At 35.7% G+C, this 18,994-nt stretch overlaps 2 protein-coding genes across 2 annotated transcripts in view; one reads left to right on the top strand and one right to left on the bottom strand.

Moving 5' to 3' along the window:
- Positions 1-223, bottom strand: part of mbnl1 (muscleblind-like splicing regulator 1) — a 169,283-nt gene extending 169,060 nt beyond the window's left edge. Inside the window, exon 1 of the mRNA XM_056481092.1 lies at positions 118-223. The gene's annotated coding sequence lies outside the window, so the exon portion shown is untranslated. The remainder of the gene's footprint in view (positions 1-117) is intronic.
- Positions 224-311: 88 nt separating this feature from the next.
- The window catches only part of cul3a (cullin 3a), a 33,268-nt gene continuing 14,585 nt past the window's right edge, over positions 312-18,994 (top strand). The window contains exons 1-4 of the mRNA XM_056481070.1: positions 312-530; positions 15,721-15,918; positions 17,416-17,529; positions 18,745-18,905. Coding sequence (XP_056337045.1) covers positions 447-530; positions 15,721-15,918; positions 17,416-17,529; positions 18,745-18,905 — 557 coding nt within the window. The 5' untranslated portion in view covers positions 312-446. The remainder of the gene's footprint in view (positions 531-15,720; positions 15,919-17,415; positions 17,530-18,744; positions 18,906-18,994) is intronic.

Here is an 18,994-nt window from a genome sequence, read left to right as displayed (position 1 = left end):
TGCCAATAATTTGCTTATAATGTTCCTCATGAAAGACGAAACTGATAAAAGCGTATGCTAAATGGCTAAATAATTACAGTTTCAGTTATAAACAAAAAACCTTAAAGATATACTCACACACAATACTAATGTCATGTTCAAACTTCATGACATCGTTTTAAACTACGAAACCAGTGAATCCATGAAGCTTGTTCTTATCCCAGCGAGCAAGTCGGCGACAGACCGCTGTTTACCACATGTCAGCCCCAGCTGGCCCCCGCTCTCGCGATATTGGACGTGTTCCTGTTAGCGCAATCATCAGTCTCGCGAGAACTCACCCAGTCGTCCGCCATCGCTGTAGAGACAGAGGGAAGGAAAGAGTAAGCTACAGGGACTCAAACCTGGGGGGGAAAGAGGGCGAGATTTGTCCGTGTTTCCCCTCAAAACACCCACCCTAACATTTGTTGATGGCATCGCTCCCTAACCCAAACATGTCCAACCTCAAACCCGGCACGAAGAAGGACACCAAGATGCGGATCCGCGCATTTCCCGTAAGTATCAGCCGGAATGTGCGCGCCACAGGCGCCCGTGGTGGGAACTCGAGTACCGGGGATCGAGCAGAGCAGCAGGCCTCAGCATGTTTAGATGTTTTAAGGCTAAGTTTGAGATATTAGCAGAGACTGATGATTAGAAAATACGTATAACGTTGCTAATACTAGCATTAGCGTGTTATATATGTCGATATGGCTTAATTAATTGAGAGTTTAGTGATTTGAAGTATTGAAACAGCCAGTGTGGAAAGTGTTCAAAACTCATTGATTCTTTCGTTCAGGCTTGATTCGTTTTGAACACAAAGCTGTTAATATCATTATCAGTACATATCCAACAGATAATAAGGCATCTTTTCTTTTGATCTGCTTGTTTTGTTTCAGTGTTTTGATCTGGTTGTGAGTCTTGTGTTGTCAGACTGGCCGTTAGTGTTTTGTTGTCACTCAAATGGTTGATGTTGAGCATTTTGTTGCAGCACGTCTGTGGCGTTGATGATCGATTTTTAATTTAATTTTGTTTGTTTTTTGGTCGTCATTGGTGTTTTACACATTTGCTGTAATGTCTGGTTAATTAAGTTCATTGTCAATTGATGACGTTGTGTGTTTTTTCGACACTGGTTGGTGTTTGTGTAGATTGATGTTAGAAGATAAAGTGTCTTCATCCTTTTAGATGCTAACGTGTGTATTTTACCTACTTTAAATTCTTAAAGACAGATATATAAATTGTTATAAAAAGATAAATGTTATTAGTCACAATTCATATTGTGAAAATAGAATATGTAAATAATTTTTTAAAACAAAAAGTTTGTTTTCTTTTGTTGCTTGTTTCTGCAAAGCACTTTTAAATAAACAATTTTAACCCTCTTGTTCTGCTCACATTATAAGATTTTATTTGATTTTTTTTTTTTAAATATTAGATCCTTTCTTAGTACTTGATGGGCATCTGCTGTGTAAAAACATATGCTGGATAAGTTGGCGGTTCATTCCGCTGTGGCGACCCCTGATGAATAAAAGGACTAAGCCGAAGAAATGAAAATTGCATCCAACTTGAACTTATAGGGATGTTATGCAGATTAATGCTTAATTTGAAAAAAGTTTGAGTGAAATGCTGTAAATTACAAAATACTGTTTTAAAATGTGTTCTATTAATATAATTTCATAGCATGTTTTAATCTAAAACAAAATTTAACTCAAAAAATAACTCATTGGATTAATTCAATTTAATTGAGGGGAGAATTTCCATCCAATAAATCTGTGTAGCACTAAATAAAAAAACTATTTTCACAATTAAATACAACTAAGTTGGTCCAACTTGAAATTATCAAATAAAAGTTTGAATACATTTGTATCTTTATTTAACCTAAACAAATAGGTCTGCTAATATGGATGTCTATTATGCATTGTCCATTTTGAAGAGTTTTATTTGAAGTTATCCTAAATGAGCTAAAAGCCATTTTTATCCGTTACACATACAACTGATTGAGACTGATCTCAGAACTCATTTTAGGACAGTTATTGCTCACGGAGCAAATCAACAAACTGCATTTCTGCTTATTAAGCTGCCAATACCCAAAGCATGGGTGCTTCTGCAAGGTGGTAATCTCAAAACTCAAAGCCTTGCGTGAAAATCTTCTAAGTCTTCAAACTTATTTGAAGGTTAAACAAGTCTTTCTATTAACTTTAAGCACCTAAGATTACTTTTATTGTTATAAAAGTTTCCCTCTCTTAACTTGTTAACCTGACTGAACATAAAACAAATCAATTGCCCAAAGAAGTTACAAGAATTGTGGGGTTTTAGCTCATTTTAAACCTGTATTCTTGTATTTCTTGTATTCTGAACAAGAAACTGTAATCATTTGCTGACTGTAATCAAAGCCATAAATTCAAATATGAGGCTGATTAAATAAAAAAATTAATTAATTAATTAAAAGAAGGATTTAAATAGATATTCCATAAGATCTTATTTGGATGCATTACCATATATATATTTTTTAGATTATCTCTCTGTGTGTGTGTGTGCATGTGTGTGTGTGTGCGCGCGTGCGCGTGTGTGAGTGCGTGTGTGCGCGTGTGTGTGTGTGTTTCTTTATTTATTTATATATTTATTTATTTTGAAAAATCTTTAAAAAAAATAATCTAATTTTGACCGCAATTTAATGCAAATGTGGGTCTTTGTTTTTCAGTACTAATATTCAAATAATGTTAAAGTCTGCATGAACTGGATGTTGCTACATTAACCTACTGTTACGATCCCGAAAGTCTAGGGCTGGGGTTTAAACATAAGTGAAAGAATAAAGAAATAAACAGTTAGCAGGTTATGATTTTTAATGACCTTCAGGTTTTTTATTGTGAGAAAAAGGGGAAAAGTTTGTATTTATAAAACAAAGAATAGAAGAACAAACTAAAAAAGCTTCAGGGCTGAGCTAGGCCAAAATAAAAAACAAAAAATTAACTAACTCCACCTTGAAGATAACTTGCCTAATAGAATAGAAATAAATTACAAATACTTCCCTTACTCCTTAACTGAACCAAAAAACATGACAAAAATGACTACTTCAAGGACATTTGTTGAGTTAGACCTTAAGTCTAACAAAAGTGCGATTAGCAAAATAAACATTATAAATTTTGGTTTAATTTGAACTTAGAAACTTTTTTACTTCAAGTGCCTAATTGTACAAAGTTAGTAACTAAACTTTTATTGCAATATTGTAAGATTCTGTTGAAAAAAAGAAAAAGAAAAAACCTAAACAAAAGCAAAATAATATCGGGTCAATTGTTTTGAACACCACCAAAGGGTTAAGGTATGTCACATATCATAGGACTTGTTTGGTGTTTTCTAGATTATCACACTGATGATTGATGTCCCGGGCAGCTGTGTTTTTGTGTTTCAATGTCACTGCAGCACATTTTGCATCAGCATGACGTGCATCACTCTGCAATTTTCTGCAGTTTTCTGTTCTTTTATTAGCTCCACTCAGATCAAATTATGTGCATTGCAGGATTGTCGGTGGCGATCTGGTGGAATGAATTAGGTCAGAATAAACTTGATAATATGCAGGAAAGGATAATGTTTCCATGCGGTTTAATTTTCCAAAGTCTGGAAAACCCCTTCCCTCCTTCATCTCAGAGTGTGACACCTGTCAGAAAATCCACACAAATATCGTTTTGGTTCAGATAAGCAGTAATAAGATAACACATCACTCTTATTCAAAAGCTACATTTGCTTCTGGGATCAGACATGCCTCACCCTGTCAGAGGAATTCACTCAATCTCACAGCTGCCTTCATTTTTTCGTCATAGTATCACTCTCTTAATAGTATTACACATGTTCTCATCTGAAACATCTCACGTGCTCTCAGCTCTCGTGTAAATTCACACTGTTTGCCAAGTTTTTCATCAGCTTTGCATAGTGTTGGTTTCAGTTTGCTTTTTTTCCCCTCAAAAATCCTGGTTTATCCAGAACTAGGGCTACACAATATTGGAAAAATAAAAATTATTCTCAATTTTTCTTTGACAAAATTGAGAACTTTTTTTTCTAGAAGAAAAAAATATTATAGGAAATATTGTGAAAAAATTGCGAATGATGTTAAACATCATTTTCTGGGGGGGTAATTCACAAGAGGGCTAATAATTTTGACTTCAACTATTTGTGATATTAATGTCATTTTACAAGATGACTATTAGGAAAGAATTAATAACTTTAAATTGATTGGGGCAATTTTTTTAGGGTGGAAGTGTATCTGCACAAAATGTACAAAATCGTTTTTAAATACATAATAAATAAATAAAAAAACAAAGATAAGAATTAAATAAATATTGCTTTATTGCTTTAGGTATTCATAGTCTAAATTAGGCTGCACATTGTATTGTTTCAGTATTGATATCACAATGTGATCATTCGCAATAGTCACATTGCAGCATATGCAATGTCGCGTCTGGATTATAGTTTATCATTTGCATGTGTTTTTGGGGCATCAGGATTTTAAAAGCATTCAGGCATAAGAAATTGTACCATTTGTAACTTTATTAATGCTTATTTTTATTAAAATATATATTCAATGAAGACTATGCAGTATTGTTTTACATGTTATTATTTAATTATTGTACCTGAATACTTTTAGACTTTTCAGAAAACCATATATTTCATTCCCAATTGATCTAAAACTGTTCATTCTTTCCAAGTAGAGATATTCAAGTCATCTGGTGAAATTATATTCGTATCACAATAAAACAAAATATCGCAATGTTTGATTTTTTTTTTTTTTTTTTTTTATATATCCTGCAGCCCTAGTCTAAGTAATTAAACGGTTAATATGAATAAAGCACCTTTTGCATCCAACGAGTCAAAGAGAACAAAATCATCACTTCCTGATAAAATGGCACTAAATATCAAAACGTACAATGGCATTTGCTGCAGTTGGAGAAGCCACTTTGGGCCTTTTTTTTCATATATAAAAAATTGCTTGCACCTTGGCAGCATGGTGGCACAGTGGGTCTCACAGCAAGAAGGTCGCTGGTTCGAGCCCCGGCTTGGTCAGTTGGCATTTCTGTGTGGAGCTTGCATGTTCTCCCCATGTTTGCATGGGTTTCCCCCCACAGTCCAAAAACATGTGGAATGGGTGAATAGGATAAACTTAAATTGTCCGTATAGTCTATGTGTGCGAATGGGCATATATGGATGTTTCCCAGTGATGGGTTGCAGCCGGAAGGGCATCCACTGCGTAAAACATATGCTGGATAAGTTGGTGATGTATTCTGCTGTGACGACCCCAGATTAATAAAGGGACTAAGCTGAAAAGAAAATGAATGAATGCTTGCCCCTCAAAAGACAAAATGCAATGAACGCGGTGTGGCTTTTGGAGATGTGAGAAGCTCTGTTCTGGAAGTGCTAACACTGAAATTTGAATGTCCACAGAGCCACCGTCAAGAGTGGCTGAATTTGCACTCTGACAATCGAACATGTTTACAGTATTTCTATCAAAATAAACCAATTAATAGCTGTTTGTGTAGCAAGCATTGTGTAGCAAGCAATTCAGGCATAAGAAATTGTACCATTTGTAAATTTATTAATGCTTATTTTTATTAAATTATATATTTATTGGAGTCTATGCAGTATTATTTTACATGTTATTTAATTATTGTACCTGAATACTTTTAGACTTCTCAGAAAACCATTCATTTCATTCCCAATTAATCTAAAACTGTTCATTCTTTTCAAGTAGAGATATTCAAGTCATCTGGTGAAATTATATTCGTATCGCAGTAAAACAAAATATCGGAATGTTTGATTTTTTTTTTTTTTTTTGTTGTTGTTTGTTAAAGTAGCAGACTTTATAATTTCTTGTCCAAATTGTTTAAATTCAAATTGAAATCATTTGGATCCTGCGACGTTACTATTGCAGGTTTGCACATTGCGATATCGATGCTGAAATTATACATTGTGCAGAACTATTATCTAGGACTTAGCACATTTTGGTTCTTTCTTTGTTATACCTCATGAACCTGCATAAAACAGTAATCTTGTGATTAACTTTATATGGATCCTTAATAATTTTGTTGACACTTAGGTTTTAATGAGTCACTTTTGCATGATTCATCATTTTGTAATGTTAAAAAGTCTCGGGCTGGGAGACAGTTTCATTGAAAACAAACAAATAATTAACAAAAATTTTGCAAGGATGCAATAGAAAAAATCAATAATAATTTTCCAATAGTAATGTTACAAAACATACTTTAAATAAATACTGTTAAACTTTATATTTAACAAAGAATCATGAATCCTATGATGATTTGCACCAAAAATAATGTTTAAAATTCAAAATCAAAAAATGTTTACCTTTTCAAAGAGCATGACAGAAATTCTGTCACCAGAATATATGCACAATGCCAATTTTATTATTATTTTTTTGCAGCCAATAGGATTGTCACGATACAAAATTTTAGTACAAATTGATACTGAAATTTAAAAAAAAAAGTCCTTTCTTAAACACAGCTGATTTGCCATTTGGGTTCACATGCTCAACCGAAATTATTGTGATTTGTCGTGAAGGTCATCAGTTCACCGAACTCTCCGCTGTTTACACAGATACAGTGAAAATGGAGCATTGTAAAGCTGTGAAGATCGCTGGTGTGCCTATGAGCTGACATACGAGTGATCCGCTGATGAATCCACTGATCTTTGAGACTTCAAAATGCTCCAGTTTCCCTGTATCTGTGTAAAAATGGTGAAGTGCAGTAAACCGAAGACCTTCACGGCCAATCACAGTAATTTCTGTTGAGCATGTGAACACAATGGCAAATCAGCGCACACAACAGCGATCAAATGTTAGCAGGAAATTGACATTTTTTTACATTTCAGTATCGATTGGTACCAAAATTCAGTATCGTAACAACTCTAACAGCCAATGTACATAAGGGCTTGGTGATTTAGTCAAAGGTGATTTTAATGCACATTTTGTCGGTAAAGCTGGTTCTAGTAAACCTCTAGCATGTCCATTAAATGGAGCAGAGTTTACTACACAGTTGTAGTTCACTGATAAGCTACGCAAAATTCATTTATCAAATTAAATTTAGTCGATCGATATTGACATCGAGAGAATCATTCTGACATTTATCAATTACGACAGCGGTTTGCATAGCTTCTCAATGAATTACGACTCTGTAGTAAATGCTCGGGTGAAATTACCACATGGTTTTACCCCAAACTCACTTCATAACTTAAGCCGAGTGCTTGAAATAAATCCTTCTGTCAGATGATTCCGCATTTGTGTGTTTATTAGTCATGCTGAATCCTTGAAAGCAGTTAAATTTTGTTTTATTCTGTCAAATTCATAGATGTTAAATATGTCAATACTGATATAATCTGTTTTCTGCTTCAGTATTTTTTTCTCTGGACTCTTTCTACATCAGGGCCTTTGCACTGACATGACTTGATCCCACAGAAACCCAGTTTAGAAACCTGCTTGCATGCTTGACACACATACACACGTTTTGCTGGAGGGATTCTTGTTCTAAGAAAAACTGGTTCCTCTTCTGTTTTTTATAGTCTTCTGCTGGATCCAGTAATTGCCAGAGCAGGTGTGATTAAAGAAATCGTTTAGCTAAATTCTGCACACTCACACCCATTCCTACCTACATTTATAACTGTTATAGCTTTCTAAGTGATTTTAATCCACAGACTAGTTTGCACAGGTCTATTAGTCTCAAGACCTGTCTGTCTGTAGGCTTAGCAGATGGAGATAGAGGGCGAGGTGTTTTCTGTGTGTGCATCTACAATTGCTACGTTTCCATGCAAAGATGTGAATTGAACTTATGTGCAAATCTGGAATGTCACACAACATTTTTATGAATGAAGCATCTTTTGCATCCAACGAGTCAAAGAGAACAAAATCATCACTTGCTGATAAAATGGCACTAAATATCAAAAAGTACAATGAAATTTGCTGCAGTTGGAGAAGCCACTTTGGGCCTTTTTTCATATATAAAAATTGCTTGCACCTTGCAGCATGGTGGCACAGTGGATCTCACAGCAAGATGGTCGCTGGTTCGAGCCCCGGCTTGGTCAGTTGGCATTTCTGTGTGGAGCTTGCATGTTCTCCCCATGTTTGCATGGGTTTCCTCCGGTTGCTCCGGTTTCCCCCACAGTCCAAAAACATGTGGAATAGGTGAATTGGGTAAGCTAAAATTGTCCGTATAGTCTGTGTGCGAATGGGTGTATATGGATGTTTCCCAGTGATGGGTTGCAGCTGGAAGCGCATCCAATGCGTAAAACATTAGCTGGATAAGTTGTCCGCTGTGACGACCCCAGATTAATAAAGAGACTAAGCCGAAAAGAAAATGAATGAATGCTTGCCCCTCAAAAGACAAAATGCAATGAACGCGGTGTGGCTTTTGGAGGTGTGAGAAGCTCTGTTCTGGAAGTGCTAACACTGAAATTTGAATGTCCATGCATTCACAGAGCCACCGTCGAGAGCGGCTAAATTTGCACTCTGACAATCGAACATGTTTACAGTATTTCTATCAAAATAAACCAATTAATAGCTGTTTGTGTAGCAAGGCTTTTGTGTTCATGTTTAAATACTAGCCTAATTTCAATCTGCTGTTTACAGAGGTTGCATTATAGCCTTGCTCTTTACATTTATGCTAATTTGTGCCCAATGAGATGGGATGAGAATCAGCACCTCCAAGTCCGAGGCCATGGTGCTCCACCAGAAAAGGGTGGTTTGCCATTTCCAGGTTGGAGGAAAGTCCTTACCCCAGGTGGAGAAGTTCAAGGATAGAACGTGAGATTGACAGACTGATTGGTGCTGCAGCAGCAGTAATTCAGTCAATGTACTGATTCTGATTCTGATTCTGTACTAGTCCATTGTGGTAAAGAAGGACTGAGCCGAAAGGCAAAGTTTTTTTGATTTACCAGTCAATCTGCGTTCCGACTCTCACCTATGGTCATGAGCTTTGAGTCATGACCGAAAGGACAAGATCTCGGATAAAAGCAGCCGAAATGAGTTTCCTTCGCAGGGTGGCAGGGTGCACCCTTATGGATAGGGTGAGGAGCTCTGACACCCGGGAGGAGCTCGGAGTAGAGCCGCTGCTCCTCCACATCGAGAGGAGTCAGCTAAGGTGGCTCGGGCATCTGTTTCGGATGCCTCCTGGACACCTACCTAGGGAAGTGTTCCAGGCATGTCCCACCGGGAGGAGCCATCGAGGAAGACCCAAGACACGCTGGAGGGGCTATGTCTCTCGGCTGGCCTGGGAACGCCTCGGGATCGCCCTGGAGGAAGTGTCTGGGGAGAGGGAAGTCTGGAGTTCTCTCCTAAGACTGCTGCCCCTGCGACCCGGCCCCGGAAAAGCGGATGAAAATGAGATGAATGAATGTGCCCATCCTATATTACAGACTGGTAAACCAGCATAGCAATAATAAACCTCTGCTTTCGTTTTGCTTGGAAACTAATATGGTCAGAACCGATCAGCATGCGATTAGTCAAATCGGAAACAGCCATTCTGCAATCTTGACAGCCGTTTCAGTAGCTTCTCAGTGAACTACAGCCTTTTGTAGTTAATGTTGCTAATGTTAAACCTGAAAGCATGTGCAAATACCAGGTATTATGATATTTTTTCTCAACTCTGCATCAGGCATGGGCCGGTATAAGATTCTGACAGTATGATAGCCTTGGAACAATAAATTGTATATTACTAAATTGTGATTACTGCTCTAAAATATGCTCTTTTTAAATGGCTCTGTAAAAAAAAAAAAAAAACATTTTCCCCCATTGAACACAATATATTTCATTTCAGTAAACATTTATAATATTTTGGAGCAGTAAACATGTCAGGCTAAATAATTAAAATAAATGATGGACTTCTGCTGTCTTCATTAGTTTTAAAAACACAGATTTCTTTACAACACATAAAAAAAGCTTAAAAAACCATTTACATACAGTATACCTTAACAGGAACAGTATAACAGAACGGTTTTAATACCTTGACTTTTCCAAACCGTGGTAAACTTTGAAACTGGTTATAATCCCGTGCCTACTCTGCATATTTTAATACTAGCATTCTAATGTAACCCCACCGGTCCTACGTTACCCAACCCGCTCTGAGCTGGGATCTTTTTGCATGAGAGTCGGTTGCTCTAACAAGGAGGCTAAAGACCATGGCCCCTAGCATCTGTCACTAGAGCACCTTTAGAGGTCAGAGATGAGAGATCTACCTGCACAGCATATCACTAGCTGGCTGGCCTCTGTTACACTCACCCCCTAGACCTCACTCCCATCCGGTTCACGGCACCAATGTAACCCCGCCGGTCCTACACCACCTAACCTGCTCTGAGCTGGGATCGAACCGGCAACTCTCCGCATGGAAGTCGGTTACTCTAACAAGCAGGCTAAAGATCATAGCCTCTAGCATCTCTAGCATAGTTTCGGAGGAGATTTTCCACTGATCACATTACCGTGCTTTCCTAACACGATGTGCAAGACAATCGCTACTTTTTGTCAATGCATTGATTATTAGGCATTCATTTTTTTTGTCAATATGTCATTTAGCCCTAGTGGCTGGTGAACCGCTTCATATCTCATTACCTTAAAGTTGATTTGATTTTCTCTCCTCGCCCACACTGTCCAAAATGTGGTGATTTCGCTAGAGCTTGCGCTGGCTACCGTTAAAAATGAATGCCTTCCGGCTACTTTGACGCTCTCACTGGCGGTGATGTAAATGCATGGTAAGGCATTTCACCATTTGTTTTAGAATGTGGTCAGTCTGATTGGTTGTTATTTTAATGTCGTTCCATCACATTTATTTTTGTTATTAGATGATTTGTTAAAACTAATTGACATGACTTTTTTGAAACTCGTGCTGGAATTTTCCATTGTAATTTATGCATTTATTTTCTTAATGGATAAAAAGTTATTTAGTGCACATTATCAAAATTTATTGGCAAAATGCCATTTATTTATTTTTCCAATATTGCGAAATGTGCATAAAAATAGGTGGATGGAAACCTAGCTAATGTGTGTTGATTCATCATCACAGACCAGGAGCTTTATATCATAATTAAGCATTATGTTATAATTAGCATGAGCTGTGCTGAAGTATTGTTTTGACATGCATAATTAGTCACCGCTGTTTCAAAATGTAATTCACACATATGATTAGCCATCAGACCTGTTCTTTGCGAGATTAGCTCTGCTGAGTCACTTGAAATCGTCTGGAGTTAGGCTGTAGGTTTGCTCGTAAAGGGAAATCGATTTTCCTGGTCCAGTATCAGCCAAGGGTTGAGCATATGAGCGAGTGACCTGCAGGCACATTAAATGCACTTTAGATTGTTGTACGTCAGTTGTTTTACTTTTAACGAGCCTGAAACACAGCCTACATCTTTCCCTTCTCTGAATAAGTCTCCTTTTATGTAATTCCAAAGGTTGTGATAGTGGGTCTCAGGGTCTGAAAAAAATATATTTAAGGCAAAGAACGCATTATATACTGCTTTTCAAAAGTTTGCGGTCAGTATAGTTTTTTTTAATAGCAGGACAGGGGTATAGTAAATTGACCTTTAAAATAAAAGATTAATATTTCAAATAAAGGCAGTTCTTTTGAACTTTATATCCATTAAAAAATCTTTGTTTCCACACAAATATGAAGCAGCACAACATTTTTTCTACAATAATAATAATAATAATAATAATAATAATAATAATAATGTGTTTTTGGCACCAAGTCAGCTGAATGGCAGTGTTTCTTATGCTGAAGTAAGCTTATTTCATGCTTGCAGATTCCAGTGTTATGCTAGCAGTGTCTGATTTGTACAAAAAGAGCTCACAATACAATAATTTTATTATAAAGAATCATTTTAATGGTACACATCCGTGCTGTTTTAATTAAAACTGACTGATGTTGTCAAACAGGAAAGATAAGTATGGGTAGGCCTACACGGAATCTGCGCGACAGAATTCCGCAGCTTTTTAGCCCATCATTGATTCTGCTTATTTACTTTTGTAAATGGGTGTAAATTTATATTTGTTCAGTTTTTAAATTATTTCAGTATAATTATTGACTAATATGAAAACGTTCATATGATTTATTTACAATACAGTTTAAGTAATATTTTTCTGTCTTTTAGTAGAGATATTATAGAAGACTTGCTTTGTTTTCCAAATAAAGAGGATCTAATTGGATTTGCATTGTAAACATTAAATACAAGTTGAAAAGGTATTACTTTTAGTAAAAAGGTTTTAGTAAAGATACTCCCAAAATAATTCTGCATAAATCCGCAGATTTTTAACAAAATTGCGCAGAAATAGCTAAAAATGTCCGCAGATTCTGTCTGGCCCTATAAGTATGGGTCATGGTTAGGAAATAAGGTTTTGTTAGTTAATGTTAAATAATGTGCTTACTAACATGAACCAGTAATGAAGAATGCTTGTATAGCATGTATTAATCAAAGTACAACATTTACCAGTGCCTTATTAAAATCCAAATTCATGTTTCTAACATTAGTTAATAAACTGTGAGTTAACGCAAACTAACAGTAAACAAATTTCTCATTAACAAACATTATTAAGCATTAGAATTAATACTTTAATAAATATATTGTTTGTCACATCATTTTACACTGAATACATTAACTAACTTTTAACTAATATTGTAAAATGTAACCTAAATATGTATACTGATGGCATGGCTATCTCTACAAAAACAGGCTGTAATGCCGCTTGATATTGCAAACTTCCAGATGGTGTCACATTTTGTCATGTTTTTTTAAGTTATCTTAATCATATGCACACTGATTTGAAGTGCAAATAATTTGACTGTTTACTATACTATATTACTACTAATACTATATTCTTTTAGTTATTTGCCTATACTTACTAATGTTCCCAAAAAACTTAATTATGAAAGTATGAATAAAAGTATGAATCCCTCCAAAAAAGTTTTAAATTTGAGAATTTCTTATTAATTGCAACTGATTGCAGTTTCTCTGACCAATTTTCATTTTTGTGGTAATTTTTTGCAGATTTTCCTTCTAAGAACTATAATTGACAGCCTTTATAAATAAAAAATACAACCTTATTTCATAATTTTTCATAATAAAAACATATTTTCCTCTAGGGCTGTGCAATTAATCGGAAATTCGATTTCGGCTTCTAACGATTATGAAAAAACATTAATCGAGATAAACTATTATTCCATCATATACTGCCCCCTTTCCAGTTGTACACATTTGTTGCTTTGTAAAGCTCAGATTCATGTGAAAATGACTAAAAGCATGTACTGTAATGTAACTTGCAGCACGGGGTGCGCATCATTCATTTACGTACATTCAAATTGTTTATGTTTTTAATAGCATGAATAAGTGCATGTTGTTGTGTGTGTGTGCGCGCTCAACCTTGGAGATGATTTTTCATATTAACCCTCATTTGTGTAATAAATAAACACGTTGAAAAAAAAAAGACATGTAAAAGAGAAACCCTATCTGAACCGCACTGCTCTTAAAGTAACAGCGCACTATATTCCTGCTGCCAACTGTTTTTATCATTAATCAAACAACAAAAAGGACAAAATCCCTCACTGCTCTTAACTGAGGGACTTTTGTATCAATAATTAAAGTTTGCTTCTTACAGTGAAGATGCTTAAAGCTCAGTTTGTTTTATATTTTTATTTTATTGTATTTAAGCATAAGTTTTAATAACTCCCTTCTAATAACTGATTTATTTTATCTTTGCTATGATTACAGCACATAATATTTTACTAGATATTTTTCTAGATACTAGTATTTAGATTAAAGTGACATTCAAAGACTTATTTAGTGTAATTAGGCAAGTGATTGTATAACAGTAGTTTCTTCTGCAGAAAATTAAAAAATATATATTGCTTAAGGGGGCTAATAACAATGAGCTATTAAATAGGTTTCAAAATATTTAAACCTGCTTTTATTTTAGCCGAAATAAAACAAATAAGCCTTTCTCCAGAAGAAAAAATATTATAGGAAATACTGTGAAAAATTGCTCTACTAAACATAAATTGGGAAATATTCATAAATTTTAAAAAAAATTCACAGGAGGGCTAATAATTTTGACTTCAACTGCTAATCGTTTTGAATAATCGTGTTTACAATTATGACCAAAATAATCGTGATTATGATTTTTCCCATAATCGAGCAGCCAAATTTTCCTCTCAAACTACATTAAGAACACATTTGTAATTTTCCACGGTTTATAATTTCTTCTCTTTTGTTATTTCTCAAAAGTACAATGATAATCATGTGCTAATAATATATTTTATTTTTTATAATTGTATGTATAGTTTTGTGCTTTTGTTTTAAAGATATTTTCTGAACTTTTTTCAAAGCGTAAAAGCACCTCAAACCTCACTGGCATTTTCTCTCTTTAAACGCAATTATGACTGATATGCAAAATTCTAGCAGAATGTTTTCATTTTGAAAATATACCTGGAAAGAAAAATGTTAAAAATGACTTGAAGTACATTGAAGATGTTTAACTGATAGCATACATCTGTCAGAATTCTTAAAATAAGCATCTCTGACATAGAGCAGAGAGTTAGAAGTTCATTTTTCAGATTTAATAACAGTTATGAGGTTTGTTCTACCAGATTTGTATATGACTTATTGTTCAGATGTTAAAATGCAGCTGTAGGTGAGTGCAAGCATCTCTATAACACATTTTTGCCTGCTAGGGCTGCACGATACTGGAGAAATATGCTATATTCGATGTCTTACGATATAAAATTTCCTTTGAAAATTTACCTTTTTATTGTTAAATTTATTTAACAATATTAAAATAAACAGGTAAAATATATTTTTCAGATATAATTAATTTCATTCTGATTAAAAAAAAAAAAAAAAAAAACACTGAGGTGCAAACATTTAATCTCTAAAACTCTATGAATGAGTGAACTTCTGACTCCCGTCTTTACTTTCTACTCTGGTTTACCTTTGGGTCAGTCTAGCCAATAGCAGAACAGCAACTTTTGCGTAGGTGGGGATAAAGATAGTAAGGTCCCATCTGATTGGTCAAATTTAGATAAAAAACATTGCATAAAATATACGTGATTCATATTCATATCAAAAATGTAATTCATCATTGTCTGCGATGCACATCTTATTGCGTTAATAATTATGTTACGATTATATTGTGCAGCCCTATTGCCTACCATAACAGACTGGTTGGTGGTCAGGTGAAATCATGCAGAAAGCCATTGGAATCCTGACTCTGGATGGCCAACCTTCGCATGTCTATTAATAAAAGACTTTGAAATGTGCTTTTTTTTATTTGATGTTTGACGTAATCTCAGCCTAAACACAAAGAAAGGGTTAGACATAGAGTAGCTCCTCCCCTTTTTAAAATAAAAACAGCCAATAACATTTTGTTTTTGCACCACTCTGCCAGTGAGAGGCGCATCAAATGAGAAGCGTCTTGAAGAGGGTGGGGCATGTCAGATTCTAGAGAGCATTTGATTGGTCAGGATTTAATGAAGAACTAAAGTATGAGGTGACATAAATAAAACCGTTGATCAATTTGGTGTAAGTGCCAAACTACAAGTTTTACATGTTTATATATTTTGCACACTAAATTGTACATATCCTAAAGACTAACAGTACTGATGCCCACATGTCAAAAACTTTATTTTAATTTCATGGGACCTTTAAATATTTTTGTTGTTGTTGTTGTTTACGCAGATGACCATGGATGAGAAGTATGTGAATAACATCTGGGATCTTCTGAAGAACGCCATCCAGGAGATCCAGCGGAAGAATAACAGTGGGCTGAGCTTCGAGGAGCTCTACAGGAACGCCTACACCATGGTTCTGCACAAACATGGGGAGAAGCTCTACACGGGCCTCCGAGAGGTGGTCACCGAACACCTCATCAACAAAGTATGAGCTCCTCTCTCACTCCTACATCGGTCTTTGAGGGAAAAAAACAAACAAAACACTGGGTCTTAGAGATCAGAATATACAATTTGAGTGCTAATGCAAGACACGACAGAAAGTCATGTAGCAGTTTTTTAATGCATCTGTCAGTTTTGAGATTTTGAGCTTTTTGGGGTTTTTATTTTAGTTGAAGGTAAATGAAAAAATCTAAAATACATGTATAGATGTTTCTTCTGTACTTCATAGTTTTTTTTTGTCTGTATATTTTAGTAGTTTTTTCAAAAAGAGTCTTTACTGATACATAAATCTCCACAGCATCGCAGTTTTTTTATGAATATCTGAACTAAATTTATTATTATTTATAAAATTAATTCTAATACTATAAATAATAATAATAATTTCATCTTAAAAATTCATTAATTACCTATTTGCATATTTAAAGGTTCAAGAAACCCTCAAGTACTTTCCGATGACGATACTTATTTCAAGTGCTTTCCGATGGCAAACCTGCTAAGCTGTGAGACAGCGGCTGCGCACGGCACGCAGTATTTAGATGTTCATGAAGGGTCGCATGTGTTTGTTTCCATGATCCTTGGGGTTTGTTGCATGGCTTTCCCCGCGATGCTGTCCGGGCTATCAGTACAGCCAAGCTGTTTGTGTGCAGCAAGCATTTTTGTCAGGAGAACTGTATAAAAAATTGGAGAATGGCGGACTTTGTCTTTTATCACTTGAGTTCGTTACCATTCATACATACAGCCTAATTGTAAATTATGAATAACATATTGTATATGTAGCAGGGCTTTAAATTACTTAATCTTTATTTCTTTGCATTTTAAATTTGTAAACTATAAAATCATGCGTCGTTTTTAGATTTTTTTTTATTTTTTTGTCTAATTTTGTGACCAGCTGAGTTGTTTACTCCCTCTTTTTCCGCTTGCTCTGCCGGCCACGTCCACTCCTCCCTCTGCTCACATTGCTCCACGCCCATCTCAGAGCACACTCAGATAGACTTGAACTAAAAGAGGAGGCTTCCTCTTTAAACATGGCATTTTAGAAAATCTGCAATTCTTTGTGTAATTATTGAACTGGGGAATTATGTTCCTGCATAAAAAAGCATTTATTGATTAGATAAGATGCAAAATTTAGTTTAAAAAGGAATTAATCCATAATATGCTTTGTTTTATAGTCATTTCACCACAGCCTATTGTTTATAAGACCCATTTACTGCATGTGAATTTAGATTGATCAGATCTGTGGCACACTCTCTCACATCTTCACTATACATATATGTTTATATATAGCTTAATGAGGACTCTGGGGTTTTATCTCTGGTGCTGGCTGTTAATGATGTCAGTTCTGGAGGTGAAGCAGATGGTGGAAACCTGCCCGTCCCGGTGGACCTGTTCACAGGGTGATGTCATCGTACGCACAGGTGGATAAAAAAAATCCATGTGCTTGAGCTGCTCTCATAACAGCTTGGCTTCTTTTTCCTCTCTTCAGGTTCGGGAAGACGTGCTTCACTCGTTAAATAACAATTTCCTGCAGACTTTAAATCAAGCGTGGAATGATCATCAGACTGCCATGGTCATGATTCGAGACATCTTGATGTACATGGTAAGAGTTTTTGTTTTTTTGGAGGGGCTGAGATGTCAACTAATCCCAAAATTAATTAGTGTAAAAATGAAAAAAAATGTTTGATAATTTTTGATAATGATAATTAGGGGTGTAATTATACACAAGTCATGTTTCTATTCAAATCTCGATACCGAACTGTCAATAAGATATTATCCCAATATTGTATGCCATAAAAATGAATTTAATATTAGTATTTTTATTGTTATTTCTCAAACGTATGGTAAAAAATACAGTAATAATATTATAATATGTAGGCCTACTGTTTTTGAATAGAAGTGTATGCGACTGCTAGGGGTGTAACGGATCACAGTTGATCCGTATGGATCACAACCCACGGTTCAGAATGCACGTGACCTGTGGATTAATAACTTTTTTTTTAACTTGTAGATTAATCCTAAATTTGTAACTATTGCAGAGAGATTGCCTCCCGTGTCATTCAAATCACATGTAGGTTTCCCTGTATAAAATAATGATGACAGAAAAAGTTGTCGCAGATGAAACGTCAAGCGCGAGTGATTTACATGTTAAGTCAATGCAAAGACCCGAATAGACATCCTGCAATGCGATTTGCAGGAAGGATGTGGCGCAGGTGATGTGATTTCGCATTTGACGTGCTAAATGCGCAAATCGCTCAAGTTGGTAAATCTGAACTGCGACGGACATTCATGCCACGTTAACCAATCAGGAGCTTTTCTTGTAGGGGCATGATTATGATGTGGTGCCTGTTGTTGGTGTCCCAAGGGGAAAATCTCTTGCCCGACACTGACAACAGCTCATCAAACTGGGCTCGGCTCAGTCAGCAGCAAAGATCGTTTTTCACAGTATTGAATATTTAACTTTTTTATTCAGCTGGTTATTTCTTGATTTTTACTTTTCTGTTGTTTTCTGTTATTTGTTAAAATAGAAAGTTTCTTGCAGTAATTTTCTTGAAATAAACGGAAAGCAAATGACATTTGTCGTCTCCCTTTTTTGCCGATTGAAAAGTCCGATCCGTCACTCAAAAATCGTAGCGTGATCCAAACCATGAGATTTGTGGTCCGTTACACCACTAGCGACTGCGTATCGAAGGATATGTGACTGCGCAAAGATGTCGCTGAATCATCCAACTGCATTCGATGCAGAAGTATAAATCAGCCTACAGATTTAAATCTTTAAACCTGTATGAAAATTTATTTAAATTCTCTTTCTCTACAGGATCGTGTGTACGTTCAGCAGAATAATGTGGAGAATGTCTACAATCTGGGCTTGATCATTTTTAGAGATCAGGTTGTGCGGTATGGCTGCATCAGAGATCATCTCCGACAGACTCTGCTGGACATGATCGCTCGAGAGCGCAGAGGAGAGGTGGTCGACAGGTCTGTCACCGATTCTGTCCATCAGCCTTCAGCCGACACATGCACAGTAGAAGAGGAACTCATTTTTTATCCTGTTTGTGATGTTTTGT

Source organism: Danio aesculapii, chromosome 2 (assembly GCF_903798145.1).
Source record: "Danio aesculapii chromosome 2, fDanAes4.1, whole genome shotgun sequence".
NCBI lineage: Eukaryota > Metazoa > Chordata > Actinopteri > Cypriniformes > Danionidae > Danio > Danio aesculapii.
Note: the sequence above shows the minus strand (reverse complement) of the source record. Positions and strands in the feature narration are given on the sequence as shown.